The sequence below is a fragment of the Podarcis liolepis genome, assembly GCF_965112155.1.
Source record: "Podarcis liolepis genome assembly, chromosome: 5".
Lineage (NCBI taxonomy): Eukaryota > Metazoa > Chordata > Lepidosauria > Squamata > Lacertidae > Podarcis > Podarcis liolepis.
This window is the reverse complement of record NC_139556.1, coordinates 67,195,669-67,208,935: the sequence shown is the minus strand read 5'-3', so window position 1 is coordinate 67,208,935 and position 13,267 is coordinate 67,195,669. Positions and strand designations below refer to the sequence as shown.

General features: G+C 44.0%; 1 protein-coding gene across 2 annotated transcripts in view; it reads right to left on the bottom strand.

Moving 5' to 3' along the window:
• SLCO2A1 (solute carrier organic anion transporter family member 2A1) overlaps positions 1-13,267 on the bottom strand; it is a 59,128-nt gene that overhangs the window by 17,190 nt on the left and 28,671 nt on the right. For both annotated transcript variants that reach the window (XM_083506444.1, XM_083506445.1), the window contains exons 3-4: positions 8,775-8,937; positions 3,532-3,753 (exon numbers count right to left, since the gene is read on the bottom strand). In XM_083506444.1, coding sequence (XP_083362570.1) covers positions 3,532-3,753; positions 8,775-8,937 — 385 coding nt within the window. The remainder of the gene's footprint in view (positions 1-3,531; positions 3,754-8,774; positions 8,938-13,267) is intronic.

Genomic DNA, 13,267 nt, shown 5'->3' with positions numbered 1-13,267 from the left:
GAAGGAAGTCTCACGGAAGTCAATTACAGCCTAATCAGAATTGCTGCTAAAGTCCAAAAGGACAGTTCAAATACAATATTGATGTGCTGTGATAGCAGAGCTTGTAGGGAAGGGTTGCCCTTGGATATAGGTCAACAAAACAGTGAAGTACTGATTATGTACCTTGGAGCAACAATGAGCTATTTTTTACTTTATTAACACAAAGCTCCATTAAAGCCAATTGAAGTCACCTGCCAGACAGCTAAAAATGTTATGCACTTGGGGTTGAGGAAAAACTGCCTCCAGAAAGGCTATCATTCTTTGAGGGGTGGGTAGTGAAGGAATATTTGACTCTGTCATTTCCAGAACTAATAAAGCTTTACTTTATCACCCCCTGTCTCCTGACTACAGGAGACAGGAGCTGCTGTTGTAGGAGGCACCGCAAATTAGTGGGACGGAGGATGCCTCTCGTAAGAATGCCCAAAGTTCAATCCTTGCAATATCCAGTTCAGAGATGACCAGGGGAGCTGGGCTAGATGGACCAATAGCCTGACACAATATACAGTAACTTCTTATGCTCACAGGACTGTTATTTATCAGCTGGTCATTCTGGAAGGAAAGGGCCACAGATAATCTGGGTGTTCCAGCTCTCAAACAATTTCCAGGAAGCACATTCATGTTACCAGTTGTCTGATAACATCAGGGACAGGGAGCCTGGAAGACAACTTCCAACATCCATGGTCATTAGCTATGCTAGCTGGGGCTGACAGGGCCTGGAGTCCAACAACATCTGGAGAGCCACAAATTCCCCATCTCTGGATTACAGGGCCAATTCACAAGGCAAAGTTGTCCAAACAACAGCTAGCCCAGTGGCCCAAATTGTCGAGTGCTGATAGCGGTGATTTATTGCCTACCAATATGACTGAGGTCCGTGGTTTCATTTCAACCATCTTTTATGGCTTGCTAATCATCACGCTTATTATGTCCCCCCCCCCCTTCTGCACCAGAAAGGAACATTATCTACTAATTAGATTCTCTTTTCATATCTACAAAGACAGATGGGAAACTCGTTATCAGAAAACGCCCCTGATATCTACAGTACTTGGTGCCTGCAAACCTCTATGACCCTTTCCCCTTTCCTGTAATAAGTACTCTTGCAATACCTTTGGACGGCCAACACCAACAAAGCCAATAAAAAAATAAAAATAAAATCATTTGCATTCTGGAACTGAGGGAAGAACTTTTTCCTTCACATTGCATTTCAGACTTCTTCTTGGCCTAGTTTTACATAATAGCAGGAGGTGACTAGAAACATTTGAAATCCTGGTAGAGGCAGGTCTTGGGCTTCTCTCCACACCAGAGGATTAGATAAATTCAGGGAGGAGACAGCTATCAATGGCTAGTTGGAGACAGCAATACTTCCGAATACCAGTTGCTGGAAACCACAAGAAGGGAGAGTGCTCTTGTCCTCAGGCCCATCTTCCGGGTTTCCCACAGGCATCTGGTTGCCACTGTGAGAACAGGATAGTGGACGAGATGGGCCATTGGGCTGATCCCGCAAGCTATTATTTTGTTCTTATGGAGATATTCAGAATTCTATTGTGGGATGGGAGAGTTTCCTTTCAAAAAGCAACCATGAACACATTTTGACCTCAAAGAGTAGAATTCCGCTGCCAAATCTGAATGTTTTTTGGATTATTATTATTAATAATAGTTGCATTGAGTGGATATTTAAACCCTGGTCTCCCAGGTCCTCTAACCACTCTACCACACTGGCTTCTCTGAGTTGCAGGCCCATCCTCTGCGGCAGTGGCAACAGGATACTGCATCAAACGTTAGAGTTGCAAGCACCAGCGGAGGGCTTTGTCCCCCTGCCTCTGGTGCTGGAAGCTGGCCCCACTCTTGGCAGAGGAGCAGGAACAGCCCAAACTGACTGCGCCAGCCTAGGACTTCTTCAGGACTGGGAAGCTGCTAGCGTCTTGGACAGCCCCCAACACTTGTTAGAGGGGCCTCTGACTCTGGGGGTGGGAGGGAAACGATAATGCTAGAAAGAAGCTGGAGGAACAAAGTGGAACAGAAACTAAAAAGGGGTAGAAAGCTGTGTTTGTCCCCCTACAAATACACATAACATCCTACCATTTAAATCAGTGGTTTAAGATCTATGATAGGAAGGTGGTTGGGTGGTGGTAGTGAGAATTTCTCACTCCACGCCAAAAAAAAAAAAAAAAGTTAACAATTGAATCCAGCTCTGCCCTCTTTTGAAAAAAAATTTTTTTTTTAAACTCACCAAAACATATCTGTCAACTTTTCCCTTTTCTTGCGAGGAATCCTATTCGGAATAAGGGAATTTCCCTTTAAAAAAAGGGAAATGTTGACAGCTATGCACCAAAACTGCCTCACAGCACTGGCAGTATGACTTCTCTCTGTGATCTCCTGCTACAGTTTCTGCCTATGCAGGCGAAGCTCCAGATTTCGAGGGAGTCTGAGCAGGCAGCACTCTTGACCCCCAGCGCTGACCGGCCTACCCCACTCCACTGCAGAGGTATCTACAGCCACGTGCCCCCCCATAGCGTTGCTGCTGCAGCCACCAGCCTTGCCTTCCCCCTCATGTGGGGTGACCAGGCGCTGCTGCTGGCTAAGCCCAACCAGGAGCGTGACAGAGAGGTCCTATTCTGTGGCAGTGCTGTAATGGGCTTGGAGCAAAAGCAGCCACTCTGCCCCCAAGCCCATTATAGTGCTGCTGCTGCAGTTGCTAAATAAGTCCACTCGCAAGCAGAGCTAGAGGAGGAGGTTTGGTGGCTGCTAGAATACAGTGGTGCCCCGCAAGATGAATGCCTCGCAAGACGAAAAACTCGCTAGACAAAAGGGTTTTTCGGTTTTGCGTTGCTTCGCTAGACGAATTTCCCTATGGGCTTGCTTGGCAAGACGAAAACGTCTTGCGCTTTTTTCTTAAAGCCGCTTGAAGAGGCGCAGTTGCGACGGACCGTGCTTCGCAAGACGAAAAACATCGCAAGATGAAAAGACTCGCGGAACCAATTATTTTTGTCTTGCGAGGCACCACTGTTCTACTGTTAGAGGTGCACTAGGGTCGAGTGGGATCCAGGCAAGGTATTAGCCCCGGTGGGCAGGATCAGGGCACATGAGCCCCAGCAAATGCCTGGCCATGTTGACTCTTAGTGCACTACTCCAGCTCTCCTAGAAGAAGAAATCATTTTGGAAAACACTACAGTTTTCATGCACAGAAGGGCACCCCTAAATCACTCCAACACCATCACATTGAGAGGAGAAATAAAAACTGGCACTCTCAACATAGCCATGTCAGTCACACAACTAAGGATGGCTTGTCAAGACCTTCCAACATAGCGATTTTCATTGCAGGACCGATGAGCTGCATCAGAAGCTCCTCTTCAGTGCGAGCAATGGAAAGACATTTCCTAAACAGCAGATTCCCCACTCCGCCTGCTGCAAAGACATGGATAGCAAGGCAATGTAAGCTGGATGGCAAGGTGCAACCCTGCTACAGTAGTACACCTTCCCAGGGAAAGGACTTACCTATATACAAGGGAGAGTTGTTTGGCTCAGCAAAGTCATCCACATAGGAGATCCCAAAAGGCTGGATGGGGACTGTCCCAATTCCTGCCAATAGCTGTGCAACTACCATTATTGCCCACATGGTGCTGTCCTCGGCCTGGACACTCACATTGGTGCTTGGACACACAAATTCGTTGTTGTTGCAGAGCTCAGTTCTGGCACTTCCGCTCTTGTTACCTGCATCTTGGAACAAAATGATAGGGGTGAGGAATTAATAGGAAAAACAAACAAACAAACAAACAAACAAACAAACAAACAGTGTGGGAACTCCCAGGCCACTGTACCCAAGTCTGATCTTAAGTCTGGTGCTGGAAACATAATTTGTCATTGCAAAAGAAAAAGAAGCAGCAAAGCATCTCAGTTTGAGAATCACTTTGCAGGGATGTTGCCTGTGCAAGTTCACATGTTGCCTGCAGGTCTAGCTTAGGTCACACTCATGATTCACTGCAGGTGCCCTGGTACACAGCAAACAAATGGGCAGCAGGAGAGATGGGGACAATCAAGATACCCCACCAGTTTCTAAGCACCTTTAGGGCCCAGATGACTAAAAGTGAACATGAACACAGGAAAAACCCTCCTGGATCAGACCAAAAGTCCATCATAGCCCAGCATCCTGTTGGCCAACAAACAGGACTGAGTGCAACAGCACCGTCCCTTCTTGTGATTCCCTGCAACTCATATTCAGAACATAGCCTAGGGGACATTAGATCCATGGCTGGCCTATAGACAGGTCCATGAACATGAATGCAAAGCACTTCCACATGCAGTTGGAGAGGGAGCTGATTTTCCTTTCTCAAACCCACCTTGGAGGGGGGGGGGGACCTTTTGGGACAGCCGCTGGAAGGGGAAGGCTGAAAGACCTGTAGAACATCTGCTTTGATTGCCGAAGGTCTCAGGTTCAATCCCTGGCATCTCCAGGTAAGGCTGGGAGAGACAGCCTGCCTGAAACCCTGGAGAGCATCTGTCAGTCAGTATGTAGGTCAGGCATAGGCAAACTCGGCCCTCCAGATGTTTTGAAACTACAGTTCCCATCATCCCTGACCACTGGTCCTGTTAGCTAGGGATCATGGGAGTTGTAGTCCCAAAACATCTGGAGGGCTGAGTTTGCCTATGCCTGGTGTAGGTAATATTGTGGTAGATAGACCAAGGGTCTGATGTGCTATAAGGCAGCTTCCTATGTTCCTATGCAAAAGCTCATGCAGAGGCCCATGTGTGGTCCTTTGTACCTGGCCCACGTCTTTTGTATACAATACCTTACAGTTTGTGGCAATAGCAACGAAACTCTTTTAAGTGAAATGCATCCTTAGGCTTCCTTAACAACCCCTCATTCCTGGATTCGGAAGACCTGCCAGAACTGTAAAACTTACTCAATTTAATTAGCAGCTGTCATCACCTTTTTTTCTTTCAAGGTATTACCACAACACTGCTTACAGGGATAAGTTCAGAAAGAGCTTTGAACAAACCTATATCAGTATGTTTTGTGGGGGGGTTGGGGAGGAGAAAACATCAGAGGCCAACCGGAGAATTATTGAAGGAGGAATAAGGGTGGTTTGTCCAGGACTCTTATTTGCTTTCAAATTACAAATTAGCTTTCATGGTGAGGTGAACAAGCTGTTCATAGGGGAGCAGGAAACCAATTCCAATCTATTAATCAGAGTACTTGAAGTGCCTTTTAGAGTGAAGAAAACAATGCTTAAATATCTGGAGGCGTCTAGGAACCCACATCCAATGCAAAATTAAAACAAATGTTGTGTCCTTGCCACACATGTCAGTTCTCATACATCTTGTGCCTCGTTATTTGTTCGTTTTTACAACTGTTCCACTATTCCCGTCAAGCCAGAGCACTTAATGAGTGGCCCAGAAGACTTGTGGTACTTTGATCATATAAAAGAGCTGAAACAAAAACGTTGACCAGGTAATTTGGGGCTTTCAGCTAATGCAACATCACTTTCCACGTACTGCTACACGCTACCACAAACATTCCTGTACACGTTCATTACAAAACCCTTATTACACAAGGCTGGAATGTATTTTCAGAACTCAGGGACCTTCTTAACTATCTTAGATTTACTTCCATAAATTCAATTGCCATGGGGGGCCTGTTAAACGTATCGCCTGCCAAAATAGAATTTTTGTAAGTGAAACTGGTTTAGGGTAAATGAGAAGAGAAATGCCAACTATACCAAGGTTTTGAGGTTTCTTTGTTTACATAAATGCTCCCATCTTTGGTTCCTGCCACTTAATAAAGAAATGGTAAGCAAATCTAGGAGGACATAATGGAAAACAGAGAGCTTCATTATTTCCTGCCCTGGTACACACAACTGGCCTAAGTTATGCCTTTGGCTAAGTGTGTGGAGAGTAATATATTTCTGCGCATGGGGATATTAAAATGGTAAATGAGGGCTTCAGGTTCAGAACAAGAAACAAACCTTCTCACAAGAGGATGCCAAGGGCCTAGCCATAAAAATGAAGCCACCCCATTAGTTGTTGCAATACAAATTAATATACTGCTGTGAGTGTTTAAGATCTTGCATTTAATGATATTTAAGCACTTTACATTTAAATAAATGTGAACTATATTACTATGTGAATTCATGTTACTATTCCTCAGCAGTAGTGTAAGTAAGACTGTATTAGAGTTTAATGTGTTGAGAAGCAATAATGCCAATGGGTGGCATATTACAAATGTTCTGTCTTTACTAACATATCAGCTTGCCAGATGGAACAATCCCCCCTCCCATCTCTGCTGTTCAGGGGGTTCTCTCTCTCTCTCTCATGCACACACACACACCAATTTGGGGGCACGCATGGGCAGGAGAGGGGGGAATACCTTGTTGTGCAGAGCTTCTGCTTACAGGGTTCTATAAATGTACTGCACAAGTTATGTACTGCACAAGTTAAGAGAACATTTGAAATAAAAAGTAGCAGCAAATAGCAGTTTTAGGTAATTTTTACCAAGAAAATGACATGGGGGAAATGATTAAACCTTTCTCCCTAGGCCCATCGCACTGGGGCGCCCACTGCTGCTTTTGTTTTTGTTAATCGTGTGAACTCCCAATCACTGAATTAAAAAATGCATATAAAGTAATGGGTAGTTTGACCATCAGAAACCCTGTTCAACATTGCAACCCACTTCATTGTATAGGATTCCATGTTGTATAATGAAAGTTTACTTATTTAAGGATTCCACCCATTTTAAAAATAGTAAAACTGTTGTTTCTTTAAGAAGGATTAGATATAGTTTCTCCCCCTCTTGCCTGATTAAACTAATTTGACTCTGGATTAACCATTAATAAAAAGAGAAGTCATTCCATTGAAGGAGGAGGCCTTCTCTTTGAAGATAAAATCAAGGCACTTCCTTCAGAGAACTTCCCATTCACAGATCTCAATGAGAGAGGCGCTACCCTAGACTCTTCTGATAATTGTGGCAAACTGGGACATCTTCTAAACATCTCTCAAGATGTCTAGTCTTAGTGTGAAAAATCTAAACATCAGAAAATTCATCCTGCACACATAGACCATTGTATCTTGCACACATAGACCAACTAACCTTTACTCAGAGTAGTCTCATTAAAATCAATGACCATGACTAACTTAGGTTCATTCATCCCAATGGGATGAATTAGTTGAATACAATGCAGTCTGGAGTATGTGTATTTTTTTTAAGGTGAACCTTATCTATATAGCAAGAATGTTACCAATATGTTTGCAACAACGGATAACTTATTCCCTTTGACTACAATGAATTCATGTTGTTATTGGGATTGGTCTTTCCTTTGGCTATTTCTGCAGCAGCAGTCAACCCACTGGAGATAACAGTGGTTGTGATTTTGGACTAAATTCCATGGAGAAACACTTGTGGGAAAATGTTAGGCTAGAAGTAAAAATCTGTGTAGATGCTACAGGACAGATCCATGTGCTAGATAGCAAACCCCTGCTGGATCCCACTCGCAAGATCTTTCCTGCAAAATCCACAATGATCTTCAGTTCCATGACGTATTCTGTTATGCTTTTTTTTTCCATGGGCATAATTCCAACAGGAGAAGCTGTGGTGTAGGTTTTAGGGGAACTCGGATGCAATTCCTGAGCTTGCCAACAACTTTTGACGCCTTGATTTCCCCCCTTTTGGAAGGCAAGTGGGAACAATGTTTTTCAAGCTTACTTCCTGGCTATGCTACAGATAAATATAATGACAGCAGAACTAAGAGTTGTTATTACCTGATTATATTCTATGATTAGAAGGTATTGAAGGAGCCACATGTATGTGCCAACCTTCCTGGAGGAATCGTTCCCCCAACTTTCACACGTCTCTTTCTTTGCAGAGAAGATGGTGACAAGCCTGATTTGCAAACAAATGCCTGGCACCATATCAACTAATGCTGGCTAGTGCCAGCAGAAGCAACAAACCTGCCAGTGTCATTCATGGGCAGAGGGGATCATGGCTTTGCTACCTGGCATGAAAGGAAATTGGGTGTGGGGGGGAAATGCAAGGAAGCAAAGCTGATCACATGATCATTGGTGTGAGCGCCACCCCTCGCTTTCCCCGATACAGGATTCTGGCAGAGGCAAAAGCAAACACAGAGCAGCTATGCTAAGCAATCCATCATCAGGTAGCAGCCCTGCACATTTTTGGTGGCGTCAGATAATAGTGACACTTTAAAAGAAGCAATTCGATGCAGAACAGCATCCACTGACACAAGACATGAACCAAAACATTCATTGCCTTGGGCTCCCTTGGCAATGATCTGGTTTGGCACACCCATGACAGGCAAGTCATTGCACAGAGACCGCAGCATGCCTCGGGGGACGTTGGAAGCCTGGATGGGTAAAAGCCAAGTGCCTCTAATGTGCAACATTTGCAGGCTTAATTTCCCAGGGAGAATAACATACCTACCTCACAGGATACTATGAGAACTAAGCTACCAAGGATTCTGAAGCAAAACTGCTGTCACATAGACCTTGACTAAGGTCCCATCTGCACTATACACCCTGAAGAAACTACATTCCCCAGGATTCTTTGGGGGAAGCCATGACTGTTCCCAGCGGTATGATACTGCTTTAAATGTATCATGCAGATAGGAGCCTATGTTTTATTAATTTATGTAAGCCACTATGAGGACACAGCAAACATAGTTTCACAAAGTCCCCAAGCCATCAGAGCAGAGAAGGGCTGAGGCATAAGAGATATCTGGAAATATACATACTGGTTTGTGCTGTGGTGTATTGATATGGGGCTGAGAGAAAATGTGGAAGAGTGAGAAGGAAGGCCCCCAGTGCCAACAGCAGGCCTCCCAGGCCAATTATCCTAGGCCGGTGTACTCGGCTGCCAAAGTAGCTCACAAAGATGATGAGGACAACATTCCCGATCTGTGGAGACATAAAAGTGCACAGATGAGAACGTCAAAACAGACCTGAAAGAAGACACCAACCAGACAAGGAGGCACCTCAGTGTCTCTGCTTTTACTTCTGAGTTTAGTTTATTCTGGGATGGCCCACCTCTGCTTTTTGTGTACGAGGTAGCCATTTTTCCCCTGAAGACATACCAAGAGGCAGGCTTCATGGTATTCCCCAATGAGAAAAATGCTTACACGTAGAGTAGAGCAGGGTTTGGCAACGTGACACCCACGAGTGCCAGTCTCAGTAAAAGATCTCAGTAAACATCCTTTCAACAATCCATAACACAAGAAAGACTGTTTGCTCTTTCTGCGTAGTTTCTGTTTGCATGACTCAGCCTCTCTTACACTGAACATGTCCCCTTAAACATGCCCACGTTTCTGTTCTGAACAGGGACAAAAGTGTCCTGTCTGTGAGGGTGGCAGCGGCTGGTGAGTGCTGTTTATGGGATGGCTATTTGTGGGGGGTAGACCCATGTAACTTTGCAATCCTATTTCTGCTCTTCCAGATGCCACAACCATTCTGCCATAGCCCTATGGCAGTCATTTGGTGTTGAATTATGCTCCCCCACCCCAAATCATGGTACTCATTTGGCATTATTTCAGGCTCAAAATTTGGCACTCTCTCAAAGTTTCACTGGCCTAAAAAGGTTGCTGACCACTGGAATAGAGGCTGTAAAACATCTCCTACTTATCTTTTGTAGGACCAAAGTGTTGTGGCTGGTTGTAGCTTAAAACAGGCTACAGCAGTGCCAAGAAGAGAGCTCTCCGAACCCCTAGCTTGCTAGAAATGGGATGGGCAGTACAGAATTGGGAAAGAGTGGTTCAGCCATCTTTATCATCTAAGACCTTGTATTGCTGGTGAGGCGTCTTCAGGATACAGCAGTGTAAATAATCAGGATGATGTAAATAGCAGGCATAGCTCACAAGTTATTGTGTACGAAGGGAGAGTGAATTTAAAACAGCTTTGTTGTCTGTGCTAAACCAATAGCTCTTCAGCAGCACCCGCAACCCAAAATCAATTGGGGGCCGAAAGCAAAGGCAAACAAAAAAAAAACAGTATGGAAAAGGAACACAACAGTGGAGAAGGCAGAAAGAAATAGATTAACTGGATGGTAGTTCAGAGCAAAGGATTAGAAGGGCTAAGGGCCAGTTCACATACAACAAGATTACTCAACATTTGATGGTCTAAAGATTAATGCAAATTATTCTATTGGAAGCACTGCATCTGAGACCATATGAAGCTCCTATCTGTGATCTGTTCTGGTTATTTGATCTGTGAAGGCTGATTCGCACGTGCAAGTCACTGCTTGATGCACTAGCAACCGAAAGTAAACATGCCTATGTTGAACACTCCCCTGGGTGAAAGCAATGCCTATGATCATTTAAAGGAAAAAGCAGGGTAGCATGGTTCTTTTAAACACATGACACTTTCCAAATGTTAAGTGCCCACGATTCACTTGTTATGGTTGAAAAGCAATAAAGCAGCAGGATAACCAACAAATGCAAAGGTATTTCTGAGATTGTATTTAAAAAATTCTCTGGAGAGTTTAAATGAAGGAATTCATTTTATACATTAAACACTCACACACAATGCGAGCATTAGATGTAAGTATGATCTCACCAGAGATATTTACAATAGGAAAAAAATCCACATACAGCATTCATTTCTATTATTTTTGAAATAAAAGAGATGCTAAAGGTACTTCTGCTCTGTGGAACACAAATGTTTAATTGGTATGTACCTAAATAGTGACGTCCAATCAGATTATTGTGTAAATTTGGACTGTGGCAACATCTTCATTTTAAACATCTTCATGTACCAATAATGGCCCCAAACAAACACTATTGCTAAACAATCTAGCATTCTTTTGCGCCAATTTTTTTTCACATAATGCAGGCCAACACAGCTCAGTTGAAGATGCTGGCTTACACTAAAGTAAGGATCTGCACTATGCATAGTTCAACACCCCCCGAGTGCATTCTTGAATGGTCAGTACTGCGCAAGAATGTGGACATGTGATTCAAATCAGTCCTCTTGGTGTCTGTTAAAGGGTCTGGATTTTAAAATCTGTTTGGAAGTATCTGGATCTATGGGTTTGGCATGAGACAATTCCCTTGTTGTCTCAAAACATTTACATGTTGCATGAGATGTAATGGTTAGCCATAACGTGCGGGTTACATAAAGTTAACTGGCTTGGTCCAGACTTTCAGACTAATTTAACATTTGAAACTACAGTAATTGTGCCCAAGTTTCCTTTCTTATATGCTTACATGGGCTCCCCTCCCTGGTTTTGCGGCTTTTGGAACCAATCTAACAAATAAATGAGAAAAACTTTATAATCCCAGAGAGAGTCAGGAAGGGGAGCCCCATATAAAAGTATGAAAGTGTCTGGAAGCAAAAGCAAATGTATTCCGAATGGATGGGAAAGATAACTACTTGTGGGTTGGAATGGCCACAGATATATGATTGCCCAAGGAATCTACCACAAAGTGGACACCATGGAGGTTTCCCAACTACAAGACAACATCTTTTTTGCATAAAAGTACTGGAGAATTTCCTGTGTCCCCTGCTGTGAATGGAGCAATGTGTTTCAGGACCTGGTTAGAGCATTTCAGGGCACCAGAGTTTGTTTTGTTTAATGGCTCCTGCACATTCATGTCAAAGAAGGGAAGGGCTGTGGCTCAGTGGCAGAGAACATGCTTTTTGCAATTAGGAGTTTCCAGGTTCCATCCCCACCATCTCCAGTTGGGGCTGGGAGAGAACAGGGTCTGAAATCCTGGAAGGCCTCTGCCAATCAGTGTACACAATACTGAGCTAGACCAACCAATGCCAAGGCAGCTTTTTATGTTGTTTGTTTGTTTAGCTATTTATTACCATTAATACTACCTTACTTTTCAGGATAGAAATCCTTCTAAGGTAAAAGGTAAGAAACAATAGGTGGAATTCAGCATAGCCTTAAGGAGACCGTTCCATCAGCACAAACACTTCTGCTTGCCCTATGAAACAACCTCTCCTTTCCCTCACCCTACATACTGTTTGGGGGAAAGAAGATTTGGGGAAAACATGGGGGGGATGGGGGGAAACCTCATTGAGGTAGCAGCCCCTTGCAAATGGGTTGGTTGAATCTGACCTTATGCCTTTTTAAAAACGTCAACAAAAAATGTCAACATACAAAAAGTAATCAGGATCTTTCCCACAAGGAAAAAGGTACAGCCCTTGAACCTTTTAAAGTAACAATAATAATAGTAATAGTAATAGTAATAATAATAATAAATCAGCCTCAGTATTAGAGATCTCGATGTAAATCCTGGTCAATGATGCTGCCTACACTACTTGACAAAAGAAACGTTTAAAAATGTGATCTAGTTTCAGACACATATACCATGATATAATGGGGCATAATCAATATTTGCTCTTATTTTGCCCTCTGGTCAAGTTCTGTTACTCCTACTACTTAGGGAGAAGTCCATAAAGATGCTCATTGAAGTAGCTGCTTCTCTAGCTAGGTAAAAAGAGTTGCAGAAGCAGCGATTTAGAGTCCTGAATAAAGTAGGAAATATGGATGGCCCAAGAGGTATAACACTGGGGACTGCAGGGCCAGCTCCAAGATATTTTGCTCCCTGACCTAAAAGGACAAGAAGGTGCATCCAACTAGACTGGCAGGTGAATCTTACCTCAACACCACCAGCAGGACTGTAACCTTCTCTGTACCTGAAGGCAGCAAGCTACCTTTAGTGGGGCAGGCCAGGCAGCTTAGAGGATTCGGGGGGGGGGGTGTTGCCACCTGAGAGCTGCCTCATTCTGTCCAGTGGTTGGGCTTGCCCTGAAGAACTGTTCAGTTTTGATTTTTGCATTCTGTCCATGTATCCCAGGGGCGTTCAAAGAGAAGTGGGTAGCAATTGACATGTTTATGGGCTTCCTCTCAAGTCTCTGGAAGTGGTTGATGCTGGAGGCAGCAACAGGGTGAGAACCACTGGGAGTGATTTTTCTAGAACAGGCCTCAGAGAAAGGAGTGGGAAACAAATCTAAACAGATGGACAGTCACGCTAACACAGCACAGTTTAACTGGTCTTATGTTCTCAGTTAAGTGTGAGGCTTTGGCAAACGCATTCCCTCGCAGTGCTATGTGAACCAGCGCTGCTCACCCTGATGGCTAACTGCTGGGCCCTTGGATGTCGGTTCTGCTCTGCTTTCTGCTTGTGCCAGGCCCAGAGGCTCATGTTTCCTTCAGGCCCCATCCATTTTATATTTCTGCCCAAGTGCGGTTCGCGTGCTCTTCGCACGCTGACAGTACAAACTG